At 36.3% G+C, this 23539-nt stretch overlaps 5 protein-coding genes across 6 annotated transcripts; 4 read left to right on the forward strand and 1 right to left on the reverse strand.

Moving 5' to 3' along the window:
- Positions 1-710: 710 nt before the first annotated feature.
- On the forward strand, positions 711-3730 carry LOC147856183 (G patch domain protein). The gene is made up of 3 exons (XM_087329845.1): positions 711-964; positions 1734-2085; positions 2890-3730. The coding sequence occupies exons 1-3, from the start codon at positions 796-798 to the stop codon at positions 3164-3166; spliced, it is 798 nt and encodes a 265-aa protein (XP_087185971.1). The 5' UTR covers positions 711-795; the 3' UTR covers positions 3167-3730.
- A 1958-nt stretch (positions 3731-5688) lies between these two features.
- LOC147856184 (uncharacterized) lies at positions 5689-7670 on the forward strand. Its single transcript, XM_087329103.1, has 4 exons — positions 5689-5892; positions 6186-6426; positions 7227-7282; positions 7554-7670. Exons 1-4 carry the CDS (start codon positions 5704-5706, stop codon positions 7668-7670), a joined length of 603 nt encoding a protein of 200 aa, XP_087185229.1. The 5' UTR covers positions 5689-5703.
- LOC147856185 (putative DNA helicase MCM8) lies at positions 7551-12980 on the forward strand. The gene is made up of 15 exons (XM_087329477.1): positions 7551-7665; positions 7747-7969; positions 8657-8820; positions 9275-9532; positions 9758-9853; positions 9931-10083; positions 10820-10890; positions 10976-11094; positions 11181-11310; positions 11453-11498; positions 11581-11731; positions 11812-11986; positions 12156-12326; positions 12416-12529; positions 12621-12980. Exons 2-15 carry the CDS (start codon positions 7782-7784, stop codon positions 12690-12692), a joined length of 1908 nt encoding a protein of 635 aa, XP_087185603.1. The 5' UTR covers positions 7551-7665; positions 7747-7781; the 3' UTR covers positions 12693-12980.
- A 1549-nt stretch (positions 12981-14529) lies between these two features.
- Positions 14530-17341, forward strand: LOC147856186 (co-chaperone protein p23-1-like). 2 transcript variants are annotated; one of them, XM_087329865.1, is made up of 7 exons: positions 14530-14641; positions 14843-15029; positions 16138-16309; positions 16402-16439; positions 16519-16576; positions 16818-16856; positions 16949-17341. In XM_087329865.1, exons 1-7 carry the CDS (start codon positions 14541-14543, stop codon positions 17005-17007), a joined length of 654 nt encoding a protein of 217 aa, XP_087185991.1. In that variant the 5' UTR covers positions 14530-14540; the 3' UTR covers positions 17008-17341. The 2 variants fall into 2 exon arrangements, with proteins under 2 accessions (XP_087185991.1, XP_087185992.1); XM_087329866.1 differs by having other exon boundaries at positions 14549-14641; positions 16818-16862.
- Positions 17342-18232: 891 nt separating this feature from the next.
- LOC147856187 (bidirectional sugar transporter SWEET16-like) lies at positions 18233-20947 on the reverse strand. Its single transcript, XM_087329649.1, has 5 exons — positions 20826-20947; positions 19514-19724; positions 19210-19368; positions 18835-18954; positions 18233-18493 (listed from the first exon to the last, which is right to left on the reverse strand). Exons 1-5 carry the CDS (start codon positions 20912-20914, stop codon positions 18296-18298), a joined length of 777 nt encoding a protein of 258 aa, XP_087185775.1. The 5' UTR covers positions 20915-20947; the 3' UTR covers positions 18233-18295.
- Positions 20948-23539: the final 2592 nt, after the last annotated feature.

Consider the following 23539-nt stretch of genomic DNA (forward strand, 5'->3'; position numbering starts at 1 on the left):
ATAACTTGTTGATTCTAACTAGCCATGGATTTCGTTGGTAAATATCTCATCAAAGAATTCATCACTTGTTTAATAGCTGAGAATTCAGGCTATTCCAAGTGAGATAGAGACATATTGATTGAGTGAAAGGTAATTCCATGCAACTCAATGCACCTGAAGAGTTGTACTACGCTCATCTTATTCAAGGGGAGAAACGAGTGCATAGTTGCGACAAGGAAATCCAAGCTGCTGCAAAACTGGTTGAGACGAGAATTTAAAGGTCTCACTCTATCGAGGCGAGGCACACAAAGGACAAAATTGAGGCGGAACAGGAATGAGAGCCACAAGAAGAACTAACACTGCAAACTCATGAGGACTATGTGCATTTGCTTCAACGAATTCTACTACAACTTAAAAATGTCCTTATCAGCAAAGGAAGTTTGTAAGATGCGATTTGAGCTCGGGTGCATGAGTTGGAAAAACCATGGCTTACTAGCAGTTATCTTAAAAGTAGATGAAAAAAATGCACTGCTAAATTTGTCCTGGAAAGGCCATGGCATTTTAAGTTTTAACCCCAACAGATATATTGCAATGGTATATAATAACATTTCAAATGCTCTACATATATTATGTCTTCATAAAATTTCCCCTTCTCTCTCTCTCTCTTAAAATATATACAGTGGATGGGCCAGAGCTTAAAACTGCGAAGAAGAGGAAGAAGAAGAAGAAGAAAAGGCCCTTTTATATAACACAGAGCAGGGTTAGGTACTCTGTTCCTCTCTGTCTGTGCCACAGAGAGCCCACAGAAGGAGAGAGATGGATAGAGAGACAGAGGGGCGCCTCGCGGCCCTGATCATGGAGGAGGCGGCCCGTCTCAAGTTGCAGGCCGAAAAGGAAGGAGTTCATGCCTACCTTCTCAAACCTAAAATACGCAGCCGACCCAACCCTCATTTCCTCAAGGCCACTGTCCGTGGTGTCGAGCAAGGTGCAGTGAATCCCCCTCTTCACATCAATTGTTGTTTATATTATTAGGGAATTAATCCTGAGTTCCTTGTTTTCTCCCCAAATGCCCCTGATCAAACTCATAACACACACACACACACATGGGGATGATTTGACTATATAATTGTTCAACCAACATGAAAATTGAGACAAAAAGACATGAATTGCGGTATTATCACTCTCCATGGTGATGGCTGAAGGCACTTGGAGAAATAATGTAACTTTAGGTGTGTTGTCAAAGTGAAGAAAAACTCAGAGAGTCATTCTCTTATTATTTATGCATGTAATCTTTTATTCTGATCCCATTCTCTGTTAGTATTTTAGCCGTAGATCTGCTCTTGGATTCAATTTAGTAAATTTTGGTGCTTTTCTGTTTCCAGAATCTGGTTTTCTTTGTACTTGGATTCAAATCATATTTATTTTGCTGTATCTTTCCATCATTGTCTTTTCTTTTTCTTTGTTCAACCATTTGTGTTGCTTTTCCTTTCCTTAATGATATACTCCCTTCTTACTGGACCTAGTTTGAAAATCTGTAACACTTTTTCTTTCCACAGTGACATGATTTCTTCATATTGGCCCTTGGGCTCAACCATTTTGATTGCTTTTCCTTTACATCAGGACACAGAACAATGGTTTTCCCTTGCACTTGTGGGCAATGAATTCAGCCATTTTTAGTGTTTTTTTCTTTCCACCATGACTTAATCTTCATTTTCTGTGCACTTATATTCACACCACCATCATTTTATAATCAGCCAATCGAGCAGCCGAGGTGAATGAGATGTGGAAGCGTCGAAGTTCAGAGCTGGATCTCGAGAAGAGGGAAAAAGAAAGATCCAGAGAAAAGCATAAGAGAAGATCACCAAGAAGTTCATCACAGTCTTGTTATGATAAAGAAGAGAGATCATCAAGAAGGCACAGTGGAAGGCATCACGACAAGAGTTCTTCACCAAGGTCATACGTCGAGAATGTGAGAGGATATGTAGTGGATGAGGTTTCTGGTGACATATATGACAAAGAAGTAGCTAAAGATTCTCGCCATGTTATTGATGATCTTAGAGACGAAGGCTTGAAAGAGGATGAAGTTGAACACTTCTTGCACTCGAGGTATCATAATCTTCTTACCACCATTGCTGATTTAAAGAATGTTTGTTCTTAGAACCATTATTGAAATGTCCATATTCCAAATGTTTTTAAACCAACAGTGTATACTATATATAGATTGGAATGTCCTTCAAGAAGGTATTTGGGCAGATATTTTTGGAAGGATGATGCTAATACTTTTATTTTTATTCACATAGAACATAACTAGAAAAAGATCATTATCTACTTACAACTCGTTTGGGTGATATTAATTGCAAATATGTACCCTTAACTGCAAGAATATCTCGGCAATCCTGTGTATTAGAGATATAGTCATCCACTATCAGATATTAAGAAACTAGGTTGAATCATCTCTGAAATTACAAATGCTGATATATGAATTGGTCTCTAGAAATGTAACTTTCTAATTATTGGGTATGCCCTATTTGGAGCTCTCAATTATGATTCAGTGGTCACAATCATAGTATGTAACATACTCGAATGAATTTGCAAACGTTCTTTTTCATACATTTGCAAATGAATGCGTATGTATACTTATGCGTTTTTTACCGTAAATTTCTTACATTAAATAAAGTTTTACCTTATAATAAATAATGAATACAAAGGTATGGTATTTACCATACTTTGAGGGTGTTTACCATACTCAAATGCGAATGCACGCATGGTTCATACTATGGTCACAATCATTGAGCTATAGAAACTACGGATTGTGTTTTTCTTTTTCTTTCTTTCTTTCATATGGTTATTCTTATATTGGAGTTTCTTATGTCTTCCATATGGTCTGAAGTTGATATTTTTTGCATTCAGGGTTAAGAGAGGGAGGGGTGCAGTTGGATCTCGCATGGATGAACCTGGACCATATCCACTTCCTCATACGAGCTGCGAAAACGTTCCAGACATGCGTACCAAAGAAGATTGGGAAGATCGTATAATCGGTCCTCTACCAGAAGTGGATGTTAGTGAGGCAAAAAAGCCCAAGAAAAAGAAACAGAAAATTGAAGATCCAGAAGAAAGTTCATCAAAAATTGAGAAGAAGAGGAAAAAGAAGCATAAATATTCTCATAAAAAAGAGAAGAAAAGATAGTCCATGAAGGGTTTTGTTGGAGAATATAAAGCTAAAATTGTTGTATATTCATTAAATTGGCATATATGGTCAGAGTCTATTGGATTCAATATATAAACGCAACACACATTGTCATGGGACAATGGTCGCATTTCCAGATGATGCGCATCCATACAAGTGTCAATTCCTTTATGAAACATACATGCATACATATCTTGATGGGATCTGTTAAGGTCAATGAGCTTGCTGGATCAAGTCTGTTTCTTGAAGGTGTAAGCTCACCTTATCTTGGTCTGAATAATTTGACTTTTTGTAATCACTATTGAAGTCAATTTGTATAAAGGGAGAAATTGTTCAGGTACTATGAATGCATGTTCATGTACAGTTTGTTTTATATGAAGAGAAAGTTACAAGTTTAGGCTGGTATAAAGCATGTTACATGACCCTCACTATGGACATCAAATTGTATGAAGAGACAGATTTTTGAGTACAATGAATATATGGCCATGTACAGCTTGTCTCATATGAAGAGGAAATTTGGCTTGCATCACAAATTTAGGTTGGTATAAAGCATGTTTACCTTGATACCAATGGGCGGTTTGCCCTTTTGTCACATGTTTATGTTTCAAATCGTCTCTTGATTTTTTTTTTGTAGAAACAAAGTCATGGTGAATGTCCCATGCCTCTATCTCCATGCAAACATTGTATCTTAATGTCCTTTTTTCTAATATATCGTCCTTATTTTCTTTACGCTTCGAAGGTTTCCCATACATCAGAGAATTTGTTAATGTAACTTAATGGCATCTTAATTTGCTTTTGGTCTCCTATTTTATTTCATGCTTCAAAAGCTTTTGGTACACGTAACAAGATTAAGAAGCTCACATTGATATGTTTAAGCTTTTTGTGACTTATATAATGAAAGTCTCAAGATCCACAAGCTAAGAATTTTTTTGAGACAATGTAGAAAATGAGTAATAGTGGTCTTTGCCATTCTCATTTGTAGTTTCCAATGCATTGGCCAAGAGGATAGGACATTGTGTGATCAAATTTGAAGTGGAAGTAATGTATTTTTTTTCTCTATTGCTAGGGATGATTATAGGGAGAACTTGTTTTTTGCAATTGTTTGATATTCGAACATAACCTTCCAAAACTCAATGTCAGTAAGTCCTATGTCCAAAATCAATCTTCACACGAACCATTCACTCATCGATGAGTTATGGATTGGCAAATCAAACAAAGGGCTCTTTACCTTCATTGCAACATAAACAAGCTCTTGTTCTAGAAGGTTTTGAATAACATATTGTTAATGCTATATTAGCATGAATGACTATTTAAGCAATATAAGAAGATTTAATATATAATGATGAGCTACAAAAATGGAGAAATGTCTCTTCATATGAGATAGAGCAATAGAAATATAGTTTTAATTGATGTTCAACTTGTTTCGTTCTTATTATTCAATGAATGGTGCTTATGATTCACCTAGTGTTAGAGAGGTAGAAACAGTTGAAGCACTACACATCATGTTTGAATTGGTAAACATGGAGACACCATTCAACCCAATTCCCTATTACTTATTCGACTTATGCATTTTCATCTAGCACATTGACATCTCTAATTCTACGGCAAAAAGGTGCCAATGACGAAAAGCTATTGCATCGGTTCATGTTAGATACAGACAAAGTTTTAGAAAGAAGTTGCCAAGGAGAGAAGACAGAGATGGTAACGTGCCTCATGGTTGGTTGACTGTTACGGGCATGACCATACTTTATCCACATGTATAGAATACTACAAGATTGTAACTTGGCTCTGACACCAATTGTTAAAGCTAGATCCTAAGAAAGAGGGAGAGTATGTTACGGGCATGACCACACTTTATCCACGTGTATAGAAACACTACGATACAATCTCACCATGGGATATATTATATGGTCATGCCCGTAACATTCATTGTATCACTCCACGATCATGCACGGGCCGGGACATCCCATGGGTGTGTGTGTGGAAAAGGTGGGCATCGAGGGGTTGTTCCAGCGCCCGTGGATCTAGTCGCCGCCACATGTCGTGCCGTGTCATGTTGTGTGGCCAAGTCATGCCTTTCCTGTCCAATCAGCGCCTGCCACCTCACTTCTAGTCCGCATCTGGAAAAGAGGCGGACATAGGGTGGGGCGGGAAGGTGACTTCAGTGCCCGCGGATCGGATCGCTGCCACTTTATGCCCGTGTCATGTGGTCATGTCAGGGCCTTCCCATCCAATCCACCTCACTTCACTAGACGAGAAATTTATGGGGTTTTTGAAGACAAACACACACAGACACACACACACATATCAAAGGAAATGTGGGTTTGGACATACATACTGATACATACATACATACATACATATATCATATATGTATGTATAATGTACAATGTACTGTGTACATATACATACATACATATATTTTGACACTTGTGTGTGTTTTTTGTACTGTTCTTTTTTCTCTGTTTGGCGGGAAAGCACCCCCTGTCTGAGAGAAACACCACCGTACACACAGAAGAGAGAAATCGGCTGTAGCCATGGATGCTTCTGATTCTGCTTCTGCTGCTGCCACAGCCGTAGCACCTGCAGGTGGAGCTGGAGCTCCCCTCTGCTGGAGCCTCTACTTCTCAGGAGATAGCTTCGACCGCAAAGATCCTAAGGCCGACCTATTCAATGAGCTGTTCCACCTCCTTGCTTCGCCTCTAGGAGAGGCCCTCATTTCCCAGGTACAATTCAATCATCCTATTCTCTCCTTTCTTCCCACAGGTATTCTCAGCTATCATCATCATCATCATCATCATCATCTTCTTCTTCTTCTTCTTCTCTCATGTTTTCTACTACATATTCTTCTGCATCTCATGTGTGTACCTTCTTCTTTCATTGTCTCCTACCACGTTTTTCCCCAGATATTTTTCTAGATGTCATCTCTCTTCCTCGTTCATGCATTTGTAAACGCTGCTCTTCTGTTTCTCACATTGTTTTTCTTGCTTCTTGTCTCGATGGATCGCTCCCTTTCCAGATAAAGCTTGAAGAAGACCTTTATATTCTTAACGTGGATTATCAGGCGATGCAGAAGAACATGTCCACACCAAATTTTGTTCCAGCTCTACAGTTTGCTCCTTCTGATGCACTTTCATGCTTCTCAGCTGCCATTCACGAGGCACGTACCATGCTTCAGTTCTTCAATGAAAATACATGCCATTTCCATACAATAGCTGCACAATTTTTATTCCTTAACGAAATTATGAGATATGCATGTTGTTTGTGTCGTCGAATGAAATGTTGCCATTTCCAAACGAAAATCTAATTCTCTTTCCTAACTGAAAACCATACGCATCAGCTCGAATTATACAAGCTTTAGCTATTCATAATTATACGGCATATCCAGATAGAAACTACTAGTTTTCTTACCTAATCCTCTTTCTGAACACAATCAGTCATGAGGCATCTACGTGTTCGTTCTTTGACAAAAATATATATGCCATTTCCTGTAAAAACTGTTAACTTTCTTGTCTATGTTTCTTTTCCAATGAACAAGTCATGGGGTATGTATGCTTCAGTTCTTCAGTGAAATATATGCTGTTTCGAAATGACAAAAGTCTAGCTATCTATGAAAAATACATATGCCATTTTCTATAAAAACTGTTAACTTTCTTGTCTATGTTTCTTTTCCAATGAACCAATAATGGAGAATGTATGCTTCAGTTCTTCAGAGAAAATATATGCTGTTCCGAAATGAAAAAGTCTAGGTTTCTATCGTAAGTTTCTTTCCTATCGGAGACTTATTCAGTCATTAGTTATAAGTGCATCATTTCTTCAAAAAATGTACACGACAATGAGAAAATCTGCTAATATTATTATCTAAGTCTCTTTCTTGATGAAAGCTAGCCAAATGAATGCTTTTGGTTTCTTAGATTTGGTATACAGCTATTCATCTATTTTCATTCTATTGTTTATAATTTCTCAGCATGTACAATTTTATCACTTCTTTAAAAGCTTCCATTGACGAAGAAAAAATGCGAATAAAGAAAAAAATTGGTAAAATTGAATGGGTTTTTAGTTCCATATCTCGAAGTAACCTCTTGTGCAGAAGTCTATAGAGACATGATTGTATGTGTATTTTCTCTTTGGAAAATTCTACCTCTCGCTTTGAATATAGTTTAGTATTAAGTTTCCAGTCTATGGGCTGTCTGTGGATTTTGTTCTAGAATATCTGTACACGCATACATGCATGTATATCAGAGATTTTAATGGTCATAAATGAGATTTGAATTCTTTTACTCCGGAACTCAATGGTTTATGTGAGATTCACTCATTTATGTACTCAATATGGCCTAATTGCAAATTTTTTATTAATTGATCTTTATCAGACTCTCTAATTGTGTAGGTACTCTTCTCAAGCAATAAGAATTCTCAACATCCAGGAAAGGTCTGCGTACGTCTGTATAATTATCCAGAGTCACTTCTTGCCTTGAAACACTTGAAGGCTGCTTACATTGGTTAGTAAAGGAATATCTAACTACGTCTGGTTTTGTTTGAATTGTACTTTGCTAATAATAAAATCTCACACTTTGCAACAGGAAGATTGATATCTGTGAGGGGCACTGTTGTTAGGATGAGTGTAGTGAGGCCATTAGTTGTAGAAATGCACTTTACATGTGCAAAATGTGGCTATTCTATTGATAAACAACTATCTGATGGTCGATATTCACCACCAACTTCTTGTGGTATGCATGGTTGCAAAAGCAAAACCTTTCAACCAAATAGAACTCTCGTGAAAACGATTAACTTTCAGAAATTAAGGTATGCATTTGGATTTTTAAACTGTTATTTACTCATATTGTGTATATATTCAGGTATGCAATTGATGCATAATTACTTTTGTATGAATATTTATAGATAAAAGACATGGACGATGTAAAAAATCATAGAATGAAATTTCGTGTAGGAAATTTAAGCCTTACTACTTATAAAGAAAGAGAAATTTGAAATGCTATGGATAGCTCCATTACTTGAGAGTAGCTGTGGAAAGGGTAAAACCATTAAAAAACAATGCTTTCATGCTGTAGCACTTGATTGAACTGTTGTAATTCTACTCCTATGACCTTGTTTGGACACCATTACTATTGTAATGCAATTCTCTGCCATTTACTTAGATTCCATAATATTGATGGACCGGCATTGCCGCATTCATGTGGATTCCCGAGGGAGATGAAAGCTATATTGATGTCTTAAAATTCCATAAATGCTAGAAAAATTAGTGGTCTCCTAATCAAGTTAAAAGGTGTTATAAGCTTGGAATGGAGAAAATTCTATGTAAGTGCATGTAAGTTTGTTTATAGATCCAGATGAATTCATGTTGTAGAAATAGAAGGGTTAAGGACTCCAAATAGAAGGAAACAAGTTTTTCTTGCATGGTAGTTTTTTTAGTTGTTGCACCTGTATCGGGGAATAAAGTTTCAAATTGTGAATATTCAGCTGGGTTTGTAGGGTTCAAGAATTATCAGAATCATATGAACACGAGGAAGGGCGCATGCCCAGAACAGTTGAATGTGAGTTGACAAATGATCTGGTAGACATTTGCGTACCAGGAGATGTAATCACTGTCTGTGGATTAGTCAAAGCCATAAATACTGACATGGATGTTGGAGGGGGTAAGTGAGACTCAATGAAATGTGGGAATATGCCTTTAATTTACAGATCTAACTTTTATTTTGCTTCAGGCTGCATGTTATAAATGTCATGATTAGAGTTCTCTTCTTTTAGATGATTTCCTTTCTGACATGGTTGTTTCTTTTTATTCAGCCATTCATACCACAATGATAGAATGCTGTCAAACTGTATTGTGTGGTGTCTTTATGTACTGCATTGGGATATGCTTAATTATATGAACCTCATTTTCTCTGAGTAATTGACCAATTTTTTAATGTGACTTACATTCAAAATTCTATGTGGCTCTGCATCTTTGGATAAAACTCATCCCTCTTGATGAATATTACGCAGCATGTTGTTTCCTTGGACAGAACTGTAGCAAATATCCTTGTTTATGTTGTCACACTTGAATGAACAAATTGTAAATGCTATACAACTTGCAATCTAATGCTACAGGAAGACCCAAAGCGAAGGGTCAAAGCCTTTTCTACCTTTATATTGAAGCTATCTCTGTGGTGAACTCCAAGAATCAATGCGCAGCTAACGGACAGCATAACAGTGATGTGAGGACCGCCGCTCCACCCAATGCTAGATCTTTCACGCACCGGGATTTAGAATTTATTGTAAAGTTTGCTACAGAGCAGGGGCCTGACTTGTTTCGTCAGATTTTACACTCAATTTGCCCATCAATCTATGGACATGAACTTGTCAAAGGTGTGTTTTTATGTTGGATCTTAATATGAGTTGACTTTTCAAAGTGAAGGATTACTATTTGTTAAAGCAAAGGATTGTGCTGGACATACTTGCCACATCTAGCAATGATTGAAGGATGTGACACATGCTGCAAGTATCTGAAATACATTGATCAGATTCTTTGGCAGTGCAGTACTAGCCGTAACCTCTCTATTTTCTTAAATTATTTACTTTATTTGGGGACAGCTGGTTTAACTTTGGCATTATTTGGCGGTGTGCAAAAGTATGTGCTTGACCAAAACAAAGTGCCTGTAAGGGGAGATATCCATGTTCTAATAGTTGGTAAGAAGGTGTTCTTTAATTTTTCTCGTAGATGTGCATTCGATGTGTTTATTATGATGGCTTTTGTCATGAATCAGGTGATCCTGGTCTTGGTAAGAGTCAGCTTCTGCAAGCTGTTGCTGGTGTAGCACCTCGTGGAATTTATGTATGTGGGAATACAACCACCACAGCAGGTTTGACAGTGGCCGTTGTGAGGGATGCCATCACAGGCGATTATGTCTTTGAGGCTGGTAAATAATAGAAGTATTTTTTCTCAAGTGTTGTTTTAACAGTACATTCATGATGGACAACAGTAGATATCCGTCAAGTTCTAAGGCATGCTTTATATTTTCCTTCTCATTTCTGTGACCTTCAGTCTTTGTTTCTCCTCTGACACACCCCTCTCTTACCCATTTTCTTTCCATATTTTGCTTGATGCCCCAAGGTTTTCGCTTTGAAATTGTGTTCTTATAGTTTAGGGATAGACTGACATCAGTCATGATCCGTTCACTAACATTATAGTTACCCCAATGGCTCATGCCACATTTCTTAGTCTCACATTTTCAGTACCATAGAGTGGCATTCTTGTTGAGATATGTGAGTCATATGCGCAATTTAACAGCAAGAGTTTATTTTATTAAACCAAAATAAAGAGTTGAGATGAACATGTGTGGTAGCTTGTTCTTGTTCAGAACTTGAGGCACGACTAGTTTGTTTTCCAGAGCCTAAAGAAACTTCATGTAACTATGGTCCTTAACCATTTTTTGATCTAGTTCACCCTTGAACCCTGTGTTCCTGTAGATTTTCTTATGTCCATAACATGGAATGGTGTCATACATTCTCATTAAATTTCCTTATCCACATAGGGGCTGACATGATAGCACAAAAACAGTGAATTATTTTCAAGGGTTTATTTACTTTAATAGGTTGCTGATGTGGCTGCAACACAACTTCCTTTGTAAAAAATCTTGATCTTTCACTGTACAGGAGCTATGGTTCTTGCAGATCGTGGAGTTTGTTGCATCGATGAGTTTGATAAGATGTCTGCTGAGCATCAGGTATTCTTTACATGGAATAGGTGATTACTGACCTCTTCCTTTCTGGATCTATTAACACTTATTCCCAGGCATTTCAATCTTCTAGGCTTTGCTTGAGGCTATGGAACAACAATGTGTATCGGTTGCCAAAGCTGGGTTAGTTGCTAGTTTATCAGCTCGCACTGCTGTGCTTGCAGCAGCCAATCCAGTTGGTGGACATTACAAGTAGGATTTGACTGTCAGTAGATTGAGCATATCTTTCCTGGAAAGGCTTTAAATTTATCATAGCTCTTACTGCATTCTATTTGCAGCCGGTCAAAAACGGTGAATGAGAATTTGAAAATGAATGCAGCACTTCTATCACGATTTGACCTTGTTTTCATTTTACTGGACAAACCAGATGAACTCATGGATCAAAGGCTTTCTGAACATATTATGGCTGTAAGCAATTGTTTCTTATTTTACTGGGCATAAGAAACATTTATTTACATAAGATTGCTAACATAAGCTGAACATTTACTTACCTGACTTGGCCACAATCATGCTTCCCTAAGTTCTGATCAGAAGCTTGTTCACAGGTCAGCTTCATGCAGGCTCAGAGGAACGCTACAATGCCGCAAAACATTCTTGTAAGTCAATTTTCTTGTCTGACTTCTCGTCTTCTGTTTATAACATCATAGGTTCTAAGATGTACATTCCATTTCTCTGCAGTAAATAGAGCTGCCAATCAGAACAATGTTGGAAAGGGTTCTACTCTTGCTGCTAGGCTGAAGTTAAGCCAAAAAGATAAAGATTTTTCACCATTGCCAGGGCCTCTTTTAAGAAAATATGTTGCTTATGCAAAGCAATATGTCTTCCCTAGGTTTTTTATCCAATCTCTCATCAATTTGGATAGCAACAGTGTGCCACTGTCTAATGTTTTTCCTTGGGGCTCTTGAGCAGGATGTCTGATGCCGCTGCCAAAGAGTTAGGTGATTTCTACCTTGAGTTACGGAAGCATAGCCATAGTGCTGATGGTACACCAATTACAGCCAGACAATTGGAAAGCCTTGTACGACTTGCGGAAGCTCGTGCACGACTCGAATTAAGGGAGACAATCACACAACATGATGCCAAGGTTTGTCCTAGTGTTCTGTATAAGGAACTTAAAGTTGATGTTTTTGGAAACCTTACGTGTACAAAATAGTGCTGAGATTAGAAAGGAGTCTTTAGTCAGTGAGTTGTCTGTAATATATAATGAACTCAATTAATTTGATGTTGTTGAAGCCCTTGTAATACTTGTACAGGATGCAGTTGAGATTATGAAGGAATCTTTATATGACAAATTGGTTGATGAACACGGTGTTGTGGATTGTGGACGAAGTGGTGGAATGAGTCAACAAAAGGAAACGAAAAGATTCCTCAATGTACTTCAACAGCAATCAGAAAGGCAACAAAAATCCTGTTTCACTTTAAGTGTATGGGCATTTTGTAGCATATGATACTTTTTTATTGTTTCCTTAGTTTTTTTCGTGAAGTCATTGTAATGCATATATTATATGTACAGGAGTTATGCTGCCTTGCTGATGATATTGATCTACGGGTTCGTGACATTGATGTCTTCATTGAAACTTTGAATGATGCTGGCTATCTTCTTAAAAAAGGGTCTAGAACTTACGAGGTTTTTCTTTGTTGATCAGATTGTTCTTGACATGCTCATATTTGATTGTTATTTTCAACATTGTCTCTGATTGACAATGTATCTCTTGCAGGTCTTATCATCATCATATGCTGGAACCCAACATGGAAGCCAAATTAGAGGTAGAGGTAGTAGAGGTAGCTGATTGCCAGTCTCCCTTGCTTTTGTATAATACAAGTTTTGATTTTCCTGTAAAAGATATTGAATAACGAGAAACATATGTACAAAAAGCTTCAGCTTTTAATGGTATAAACACAACTGTTTTGAGAGCCAAAGAGGTTGAAGTTTCAAGCAAATAACAATCTTAGCGGGGGCAATATTTCTGAATAACCATGTCTTTCTGTCTTAGGTCCATCAATGGTTCTAAATAAATGTTGTTATAATTGCCTCCAATCAAACATCAAACGTTCAATACAAGTTTTCTTATATTCTTTTACACCTTCGATGGGAACATTCACCATGTATTTGCATGAAGTAGGTGTTTAAGAAATTGCTACATTTTGAGAGGAGACATTTCTCACTTCAATGTGGTTGAATAATGATCTAATTTATTTGTAACAAGAGATGCCTCTCTACTTGAATTTAAGAAGAAAGTTAGTGTTCATGAGACTGCCCATTGCCTTACGTTTGTTATGATTGCTTTGTTTGTTCCCAAGTGTATAAGAGTCTTAAGATAGCATCATGAACAATTAAGAATGTCATGGTGAGGGCCAGTAACATAACAATTTTGCCAATTTCCCCCAACCAAACTTATAAAAAGATATCCAATCTCATAATTTTTTGTAGCTTTTATAATAAATTATGCATGGAATTGTATGAGTTGATGGATTGCACCTTATAACTTCATGAACTATAGGTTGTGAGTGCACATGCCATCTTAATGTGTGGGTGCACCATAAAAAGTTGTCCAACCTAATGTGTGAGTGCTCTATTGACCCATCTTAGCTAAAAGGCAATAGAAAACAAAAAAATGTACTTTTTTTAAAATATAACGGGATTTATATTGCTTTTTGTGGTACCATGAAAAGATTGGTTGCCCATATTTTTCTCAACAAGTCTGCAAAGGGTCAATGTCATTTGCACATTGAAATCGAAATGGCAAATTTGTAATGTATCCCTACGGAAGTCTACATTTTTCCATGATCACATGAAATGTTTCAATGCCAAGGCAAATTTATAATGTATGTCTAATGAAGTCTACTTTTTTGCATGAGTACATGGAAATATCTTATCATAGCTTGTGAAATTATGTTTGAATCTATCTTGTTGCTATATGAATCTTTGTGCATAGTTTTTCTTCAATTGTCTTTCACTTGTTCAATTATTGGTGGGGTTGGAATTTTGCTTAGTCACTACTTTGCACATAACATCAAATCAATGGTTGGATGACTTTGATTTCACGGTGGTGCTCAAGGAGAAGCTCTTTACACAATGGCACACCTTACATGTCACGCATTGGTATAGAAGAGTTAATATCTCTTTATCTCTACACAACGAAGGAAGCAAAATAGAGAATGTCATCCTACTCCACTTACAAGCTTATTTCTATCCTCACAAATCGATGACACCAAGATATGTGATTGAAGTGCCCTTTATAGTCTGATAATCGCATCTTTAAAAGGTGGAGACTTTGTGATGGAACCAACATGTTTTTGGGTGCTCTTTGCTAAGAGGAAGTGAGCAAGCGAACAAAGCTCACAGTGGTGGTTCGAATGGTTAACAATGAAGTCTAGGTTTCTTTGGCAAAGCCTTACCTCAGTGGTTTTGACCATTGGCGACTCCAGAAATAAGTTTGCGGGACTTATGAGGAAACGCCATCCCCGAAAGACGTCATTTACAAATGGTATTGCAAGCTGTAAGCGCGTTCACACTAGGCCATTTCTATTTCTCAAAGCCAAATGTGTATATGTATACAGTATTATGTATGTTGTATCAGTATGTATGTATGTATGTATGTATTGGACATAACACATACGTGTATACATACATTTATATGTACAGATGTTTCAAATCCATTTGGAAAAACAATCAAAAGCCCATAAGCAGCAGAGCAGAAGGTGAAGAAGAAGAAGAAGAAGAAGAAGAAATAATGAGGTAAGATCTTTCCTTGCATGTTGATTAACCCTGATTTCCCAACCCTAGAATTTATAGCCTCATGCGATGCTTCTTAGAATCGCTATACATCGCAACAATATATGCTCGTCTGAGAGAGAGAGAGAGAGAATTTGGACTTAGATCTGTCTGATATAAATATGTCGGCCTTTTTGTGTATGTTTTTCGTGATTTCTTCTTCAGTCGCCATCCCGAAGTGAAGTGGGCACAGAGATCAGATAAGGTATATCTCACTATTGAGCTTCCCGATGCCAAGAACCCGAAAGTCAAGATTGAACCTGAGGGAAAGTTCGAGTTTTCAGCCACCGCTGGCCCTGAAAATGTCGTATACGAGTTCGAGCTTCATTTATTCGACAAAGTGAACGTAGAGGCATGTGCACTTATGCTCTGCTAGGCCTTCTCTTACATTTATTTTATTGATTGTAGCAACATTGATGTCAAATATCCCCTAAATAACATAATGAATGAAGATAGCATGTAGATTTAGAATCTCATAACATCACATTGTCTATTCTATAATTTCTATAATTTGAATGTCAAATTATGAATACTTTTTTCATGTTTTTTGTGATGCACGTCAATGTTCAGTCACTTTTCTTGGTCTTTTCTCATGTGTTTACTGATGTTGGAACCTTGATGTTAATTTTGACTGTTGAATGTCAAACTGTAGTCACTGGGCTAGGGTTTTTTTCATACATTTTGTTGATGCTAGATCCGTGAGTTTGAACTTTGCCTTTTTGGGAAAGGGGATGTTGATGAATGATAATTTTGTGAGGCAATATCATGTATTGCGTTGATCTTAGAATCTTGAGCTCAATCTTAATCTTCACCTATTTGTCAAGTTGAATGTCGAAGTATGGCCAGTTTACAATAACTTTTTTCATCTATTTTATTCATGTAGAATTAAGACTTTGGACCTCAACCAGCTGTTGAGTAATAGATGTAACCTAGAAAGACTTGATCAAACTCTAGACATTGTTCTCAAATCTATGCTTGTACGTCAGATTTCTATCAAATTCACATTTGCGTTGCCCTTCAATTGCCCATATAATTTGCTTTATACTTCAAATATCCATCTATTGCAGTGCCCATCAAACATTATTTCATTGTTTTGGTGTATGCTCTGCCTCATACTCAAGGACTCCGTTTTATGGGTCATATCTCTTTTGACATACCTCATCTGAACGTTGGCCTTGGAAGGCTGAATCAAGCTCAAGCTCTGAACATTTTTCTCAAATGTTGTTTTCATGCTTGTCAATGTTCCTTATGCACTTATCTGTTAGATGTCCATCGAATATGAATTGTCCATCTGTTTTGCATTATACTTCAAAAGTCCATCTAATTGCATTGCTTATCAAATGCCATTTCATTGTTTTGGTGTATTGTGCTCCATAATTAAGAACACTATGACAGGATTATATTGGTCTTTTTTTTTGTATCTAATGGTTACAAAATACCTGAACTTCCTGTATATTCAGGAAAGCAAGATCAGTGTTGGCTTGAGACATGTCTTTTGTGTCCTTATAAAAAAGGAGAGTGGATGGTGGAAGCGTTTACTGCATGGGGATGGAAAAGCGCCACCTTATTTGAAGGCTGATTGGGACAAGTGGGTGGATGAAGATGAAGAAAATGAAATTCCTAGTGATAAGCGTAAGTTTTTTTTTTTTTTTCTTTTTAGCAAGTTCTTGCATTGTGGAATTGAAGTCTTACAGATTTGGTGACTGTTGTTGATAATTGTGCAGTTAATAATTTTGATTTGGGCTCGATGAATGACTTTTCTGTAAGTTATTTATGCCTATCCCTACAGTTGTAATAAGGCATTCTGTGTATGATGTATTGACACATTTTGATTTGGTTAGGATTTCAACATGGGGGATGATATGGGTGGCGAAGAGGAGTCTGATAGTGATGATGAAGGTACATGAGAAGCTTACAATTTGAACAGTAATTGTAAATCCTATATTTTTGGAATGAAAAAATTGTTGTCCTTATTTATGAAATTGGATGATACTTTTAGAGTTCTTGTCTAGAGTAATTATATCCACGTTTCCTATGGGTGTTTATGTTGATCACTACCTTTGTAAAGTGTATCAATTTGTGTTTGGCATGGAGCATTTTGGTACATAATGTATGCTAATGTTTGAAAATGGTGTGACAGAACCTGATGCAAGCATGAAGGAAGATTCGGATGAGAAAGGTATTTGTAGTATTTGTAGTTCACTGTGTGCATCGAGTTGTGAAAAGCCAAAACTAATGGAATTGCATGTTTTTTTGCCATTGCACCAGCAGATGAGAATCCCAGTTCAACACCAAAAGCAGAGGCCACAGAGACAAGTGGGAAATCTTAAGTTCTCATATAGGGCCCTGTGAACTCCACAATGTCACAGTTTTGAAGCTTCTCTGTTTCTTTGAGCTCGCCATTTGTAATGGCAAAGTTTAGGACTGTATGTGATAATTTTGAATTGAATGGTTTTTTTGTCTTCCCAAACATTTTTTCCTTTTCAGGAAATAGTGAAAGGATCTTTGTGGATTAGAGCACGTGGCTATGCACCATGGACTTTTGCACTATTGCAAAACAAAAGCCAATCTAACAAGGAACTTTGGGTGATAAAATGAATGATGTTATAATGCTGCAGTAACATAAAATATTTATGATTATGAAAGTAGTTACACTTTGCACCATTTCCTTTTATGGTATATTCTGGTATTACAATGAGATGAGAGCCACTTGTGGTAGGTTAGTGTAAATGCATGTCATTATGGAAGAGTTCTGATAATTGGGAGGCAGACATAAGTAATTATGTAAGCATACAAATTTTTTTAAGAGCTTCACCCCAAGCCTTGAGAGACTGATAGAATATATAATCCCTCCCATGTGTGTACCATAAAGTTATGCCCCAACTGTAGCCTTGGGAGGTCTCTTGGAAGAATTCTCAAGAAGAGTGTTTGATGAGCAATATATATAACCTAATATGGGAGTCTGTTGTAAGTTTTTTAATTTTCTTTTCCCAAGTAGATGTGCATGCGTATACCATGTTTGAGTCAATTTAGTTGTGGGTGGTATTGATGAGGCAAGTTAGGAATAGTTGTTTTAGCATGTGCACGGGTTTTGCTTTGTCAATGGAATGTTTTTATTAAGCCTTCTGTTGAAACACATCAATAGACATTGATTGTACAATTGTTTAGGATTTATGAGATTCAGGTTGGTTAAGGTGATTAAAGAGTCATGGTTACTAAGTTACACTTGGAAAGTACACTTCATTGTTGATAGATTCTTGCAAAATGCAAGGAGTGCTTCCATACCCAACTTTGGGTTATGTTCTTTGCACTTCATTCATTGTTGATAGATGCCCCCAAAATGTGAAGGGTACATTTGTATCTAACTTTAAGGTGCATTCCCTATGCTTTGTTTGTTGAGAGATTCTCTCTCAAAGTTTCATTTCTTTTGTTCACCAATAGAGACCAATGTTATTTTGATATACACAAGTCTCTAACATCAAAATGGATGTAAATTTTCAGAATGATATGAGGTCCTATGTTTCATTGATATGAAATATGTGTGTTTTGGCCATTTTTTCATGGCTTTTGCTTTTACAAAGAATATATATTAATATATTTCTTTTCGCAATCATAAACCTATGTTATTATGTTCTGATCTCCTTTCAATCCAAGCTCACTGTCAACAACGTTGGGTCCATCATGTTGTGAATCTTTGGTGGTTGTCTTTCCAACGTCCATATGTTTGCAATAATCTAGGCCATTGTCTGTCCTTGAATAGTATGCATACAATGCAAGTTGTAGAATCCCAAATATTGATCCTATCGAGTTTGATGCCTGATAAAAAGTCATGTTCATGTTTTAAAACATAATTGCAGTAGAATTCTTCATCTTTCTAGCTAGATAATCACCGTAATCAAATAGTTGACATATTGACGGCAAGTGTTTGGAAACTTTGCACATATTCTACATTATTAAGGTGTGCAAAATATTCCTATTAATAAATATATTTGAATGTGCAATAGAATTCTTCATCTTGCTAGCTAGATAATCACCATAATCAAATAGTTGAGATATTGATGGCAAGTGTTTGGAAACTTTGCACATATTCTACATTATTAAGGTGTGCAAAATATTCCTATTAATAAATATATTTGAATGTGTTTAAAGTATATTACCATGAGGAATGGATCGTTGTTTACCAAAGCAAATGCGAGCCAAACAAATGCTGAGAGAGATAAAAAGAAGGATAGCCAAAAAGGCATATACTTCACGCTTTTGGTTTTTATAACAAGTCCCTATTGAGTACGTTGATAAAAAAAACATATTAGTTGATAAGATATAAAATACACAAACCCTATGCATTGATACAATCTTTGCATATAAGAAACTTATCTAAACTTAAGCAACGATGAATTGACATTAACCAGTCTAACAAATAGAAACATTGGAGGATGATGAGTAATAGAAAATTTCTCATAAGAAGTTATGCCACCATTAAAGAATTGGATTATGCGATACATGCCTTCATAAAATAGTTTAAATATACTCACCACAACAGTTAATGGTGATGCATACATGCATGCAGAGTTTGTGGCACAAAATATCCCAACAACAATAATACGCATTTTGCCATGTGTGAATCGCAATGTGGAGAACGAGACGATGCCGTATAATACTCCAACTACCACTAACAAGCGTGCTACATACACCTACACAAAAATGTAAGATGTTAACAAAATTTGGACTCCTTTTAATATTTCTATTGTGCAATACTAATAATAACCATTGGTATAATGTCGTCGTATGATATACATGTTATTACTTCATACCAAAATGAGTTGAGGCTTACTATACCCTTTGTGTTTTTAGTGCAAATATGAGATATATGCATATGTAGACGATTTGGAAGCAAACTCCAACTGCACTTATAGATGCGATGAGAGTTTCGTTGGGCTTTAGTAGTCCATAGTATAACCACAAACAATTGCTCAAAAGTGTTGTCATGTAAGGGATTGAAGAGAATGATTCAATTGACTTCATTTTTATAATTTGCCGAAAGGTTGGCCTGTCAATACATAAATTACAATTGACCAAATTAGTCTATTTCGCATATTATTCAGAATTGAGGGTGTTTTATGGTATAACTCTTGTTTTTTTTGGCAATACTTAATGTAGAATGTTGTTTTTATCATATATAACTCATCACATACACATCATTTGCTATGTAGGAAAGATGTTATAATACCTTTACTTCATTTATATGCAGCACCACAAGGATTGAACACATGCAATGGTTTTTGTCTAAATAAAACACTGCATATTCTTACTTTGAGCTCCTTTAAAGGTTCTTATTTGAACAACACCCTCCCATAAAAAACACTCCATTGTAGAACTAACCTTGGCGGACAACTTCTTGTTAAAGGTAAGGCCAATCAGTTGATAAACAAGGCAAGGTATACTTGTTATGTTGTTGTAGAGATGTTTCTATGCCATTGGGGTACTAGCTGAATTCGTGACATATTTTTTAGTTGCTATCAACATTATCTCCCTAGACTCTTTAAAATTAAGACTATTTGGCACACCGGGAGGATGATGGTATAAGGTACGTGGTTTGTTGAATTTGAATTTGTGTTTAAAAAACCATTTTTGTTGCCTTTAGACTTTAAGGAAGATGTTCAAGACATTCATTAATTTCGTTATGAGATTTGACATGTATGATTGCAACCATCAATTTAGTTGAAGGTTCTTCCTTTTTATATAAAAACACGCTATAACCTATATAATGGGTTCTCAAGTTGACATTATAGTCTTAGTATATAAAAATTAGTTATAAACATCTAGATTTATTATTTATCTATTGGCTCTATCGTTCTAGAATTTGGGCACCATCTTTGGCCTTGTAAAGCTTTTGCCCTCAACTTTTGTTTTGTTGCTGTGAGGTACTTTTTGGCACCAAATTGATTATTGTAAACCCTCTCGCTTACTCTCTCATGTGATATTTAGTCATTAAGTGTTAACCTTGTGATGGAACATGTTCATGGCTAGTGATATACATATCATGTTAACTTGAGGTGTTTTCTAAGTACACGCATATGCATCCTTGATATTTAAGTTAAACCATAAACTAACAAACTAAAAAAAAAGAGATGAGCAATAAATTACTTACAAGGGGGAAGCAAAGACAAGTATTTGGATTACATTCCCAAGAATTCCAAGAACAAGGCTTGAGATTTGTTGGTCCATCGGTCTCCTCATCTTTCAACTTCTAATTTTACTCTCGATTAAATCTCCTCCAATTCCTTGTTCTCAAATATATGAACCAATAAATTCATACTACTTATGAGGAAGAACATTGGGGGAACTCCTTTAATAAACCAATGATGATTAAGGACCCCGTTACACGCAAATCAAGTATGATTGTATACGTAAACATGATTGGATACATTTGCTTAGTAGAATTAGTTACCCAAATAGGAAGTAAGGAGACTATTAGAATGTGATTGGTGTAAGGAATGAGCTCGTTAAACCCTTTGAGTTTAAGGAGGGTATATATACATGTATACATGTATAAGGTTGTGTGTGTATGTGTGTTTTTTAGTTATAAAAAATGGTGAGAGGTTTCCATGACGTGGGGTGGTGGTGTTTTATACTCCTATAACTCCTATCCCATTCATTCTCTCTCTCTCTCTCTCTCTCTCTCTCTCTCTCTCACACACACACACACACACACACACACACACAAGCAAACACACACGCACACGCACACATACTGTCTTGGTCTTGGTCTTTGTCCCTCTTTCGATAGTGAGTGGGTATGTGCCTTTTTCTTATTCTCTTTGTTCTTTTGTTTTTCTTTTATTTTTGTTGGTGGACACCCCACGTGAATGTTGGAAGAGCGTTTTCATTCAGGGAGTTGGTTCTCTTCCAAAAAGCAGAAAAACCAAACAATAAAAATAAGTTCCGACACAGACAACTATTGTTTATCACTCAATCTAGCAGAAGCATTGTTTTTAGTGCAGGATCATACTTTGTGTTCCATCCCTTCTACAATCATTGATGCACCACATACATACATCATGTTTTCTTGCATTAGGTTTGATCGGCCATATTAGTATTCCGATAATAATACATCATCATCATTGTCTTTCCATGTCAACAAACTCATAACACCTTTGATATTCTTTCCCTTAACTAACTCTTAGGTTGTCCTTACACATCACAACCTCCCCATTATCACAATACATGCTTTCTATTATACATGTTGTTACTCTTTCCACATTTGAGTTTCAACTTAAATGTTCTTCATCATCAATTGCATCATGCACAAATGACTTTCTCTTGAATTCTTTCATGTAAGCAGTCAATATATTGGCTCTAACTTTAAGTCTCCGCTTCCTACGTATGTTGTCATTTGCCAAACGTCACCTTTTATGTGAGAAACAAGGCCCATCATTGGAAGAATATTCCCCTTCCATTACAAAAACATATACATATGTCATGCCTACTTAGGAATCTAGACAATTATATTTCTTTTTCATTGTTGTACATTCATAGGTGCCGTTATAACCAACCATTGCTAAAATATTAACTTTGTCTACAAGTAGAATATTTTTAAAGTATGTCTAAAAGCACTATATATGTCATAAAGTTAACTCTTGTGGTACACTAATCTAACAATGACATTTGACATTAACAACTTCAATATCAAGTGTACAAGTTGTTAATGTCTTAGGAAATATGTTAAATCATACTCGCTTGCAAACACAAGCTTGTTAAAGGAGGTAGGCATAAATAGTTGGTAGTACTCCATCTACCACCAAGTGTTGTGTGTCGTAGTTAGCACAATTGTCTTATCGTAGTATAACATGTGTATTGATGTTATTTAATGTTGCGTAAGGATACATGCCAAACTAGTGTAGTGATTAACTACCATCAATCCTTACAATTACACATTACCAACATTATTGGACACATGGAGTTAGGTTAGTCCTACTCTTGGGCTCTTGGATACATTACTCTTGGGATCCATTACTCTGTGAGTTAATATTAGTCAGAAGTCTTCTCTTTAGAATCTTCTCTTTGTGAGTTAATATTAGTCAGAAGTCTTCATTTCATTTAGTCACTAATCATACTTTCTTCTTCGATGGCATTGCCAAACTCTTAATACTCCTAGTTCATATAATTGTTCCACCATTTTACAAGTAAGCTTTGTCTTCTTCTACTATGCATTCTAATCCAACAAAAAAATTCATTACAATTATAGTGACAACATATCAATAAGGAAACCATGAGAAACCTTGCCATATTAATACGCATTCCAACTTACAAGTCAATAGCTTCTTCAAGTCAATTAAGGGTGAGAATAACAAATAACTAGGAAACCCATGCCAAGGTTTTATCCATTCCTTTGATATTCAAATATTAAGGTAAGGGACTATGAAATAAGAGAATTGATTTCTAAATTCTCACTTTAAAAACGCAATCCTTGATCAATATAGCAAGCTGTGCATGAACTTTGCAATCCCTTTGAAATGTTGCAATTGAAACACTGTTGTATTGTACCAAAACTAGGGAATGATGCCAGTTTTTATTCATTATTCATCATGACATTTTTTATATAGAATTGAATTGGCTACATCAAACTTGTAGGATTTTATTGATATTGCATGGAGTGCTAAATAAAACAATGCAATGTGGTCCTGATGTGTGATCATGGGAAGATATGACGATTTGTTAAGGGGTTGATTAAGCCTCTATTGGCTTTCTGTGTAATGTGTGCAAGAGAAACTTCAAGGTAATGCACGGATAAAGCTTGAAAGTTTACAAGCACCAATACCAAATCAACGATGTGTACATCTTTACATGGGATGGGGTAAACTT

Source organism: Azolla caroliniana, unplaced genomic scaffold (genome assembly GCF_043228905.1).
Source record: "Azolla caroliniana isolate FFs.n. ecotype wild unplaced genomic scaffold, voAzoCaro1.0.p SCAF_13, whole genome shotgun sequence".
NCBI lineage: Eukaryota > Viridiplantae > Streptophyta > Polypodiopsida > Salviniales > Salviniaceae > Azolla > Azolla caroliniana.

Bases quoted from the DNA above. Each gene is read 5' to 3' on its own strand.
- LOC147856183 (XM_087329845.1), top strand. From the start codon at position 796: ATGGATAGAGAGACAGAGGGGCGCCTCGCGGCCCTGATCATGGAGGAG. The intron at 965-1,733 runs GTGCAGTGAATC...TTTTATAATCAG, and splicing joins TGTCCGTGGTGTCGAGCAAG to CCAATCGAGCAGCCGAGGTG. The intron at 2,086-2,889 runs GTATCATAATCT...TTTTGCATTCAG, and splicing joins GAACACTTCTTGCACTCGAG to GGTTAAGAGAGGGAGGGGTG.
- LOC147856187 (XM_087329649.1), bottom strand. From the start codon at position 20,914: ATGAGGAGACCGATGGACCAACAAATCTCAAGCCTTGTTCTTGGAATT. The intron at 19,369-19,513 runs GTATAGTAAGCC...ATTTTTGTGTAG, and splicing joins TTGCACTAAAAACACAAAGG to GTGTATGTAGCACGCTTGTT. The intron at 18,494-18,834 runs GTAATATACTTT...ACTTTTTATCAG, and splicing joins ACAACGATCCATTCCTCATG to GCATCAAACTCGATAGGATC.
- LOC147856184 (XM_087329103.1), top strand. From the start codon at position 5,704: ATGGATGCTTCTGATTCTGCTTCTGCTGCTGCCACAGCCGTAGCACCT. The intron at 6,427-7,226 runs GTTTGTGTCGTC...ATGGGTTTTTAG, and splicing joins AATTATGAGATATGCATGTT to TTCCATATCTCGAAGTAACC. The intron at 7,283-7,553 runs GTATTTTCTCTT...CTAATTGTGTAG, and splicing joins ATAGAGACATGATTGTATGT to GTACTCTTCTCAAGCAATAA.
- LOC147856186 (XM_087329865.1), top strand. From the start codon at position 14,541: ATGTACAGATGTTTCAAATCCATTTGGAAAAACAATCAAAAGCCCATA. The intron at 14,642-14,842 runs GTAAGATCTTTC...TTTCTTCTTCAG, and splicing joins GAAGAAGAAGAAATAATGAG to TCGCCATCCCGAAGTGAAGT. The intron at 16,577-16,817 runs GTACATGAGAAG...ATGGTGTGACAG, and splicing joins GTCTGATAGTGATGATGAAG to AACCTGATGCAAGCATGAAG.
- LOC147856185 (XM_087329477.1), top strand. From the start codon at position 7,782: ATGAGTGTAGTGAGGCCATTAGTTGTAGAAATGCACTTTACATGTGCA. The intron at 9,533-9,757 runs GTGTGTTTTTAT...ATTTGGGGACAG, and splicing joins TGGACATGAACTTGTCAAAG to CTGGTTTAACTTTGGCATTA. The intron at 9,854-9,930 runs GTAAGAAGGTGT...GTCATGAATCAG, and splicing joins TATCCATGTTCTAATAGTTG to GTGATCCTGGTCTTGGTAAG.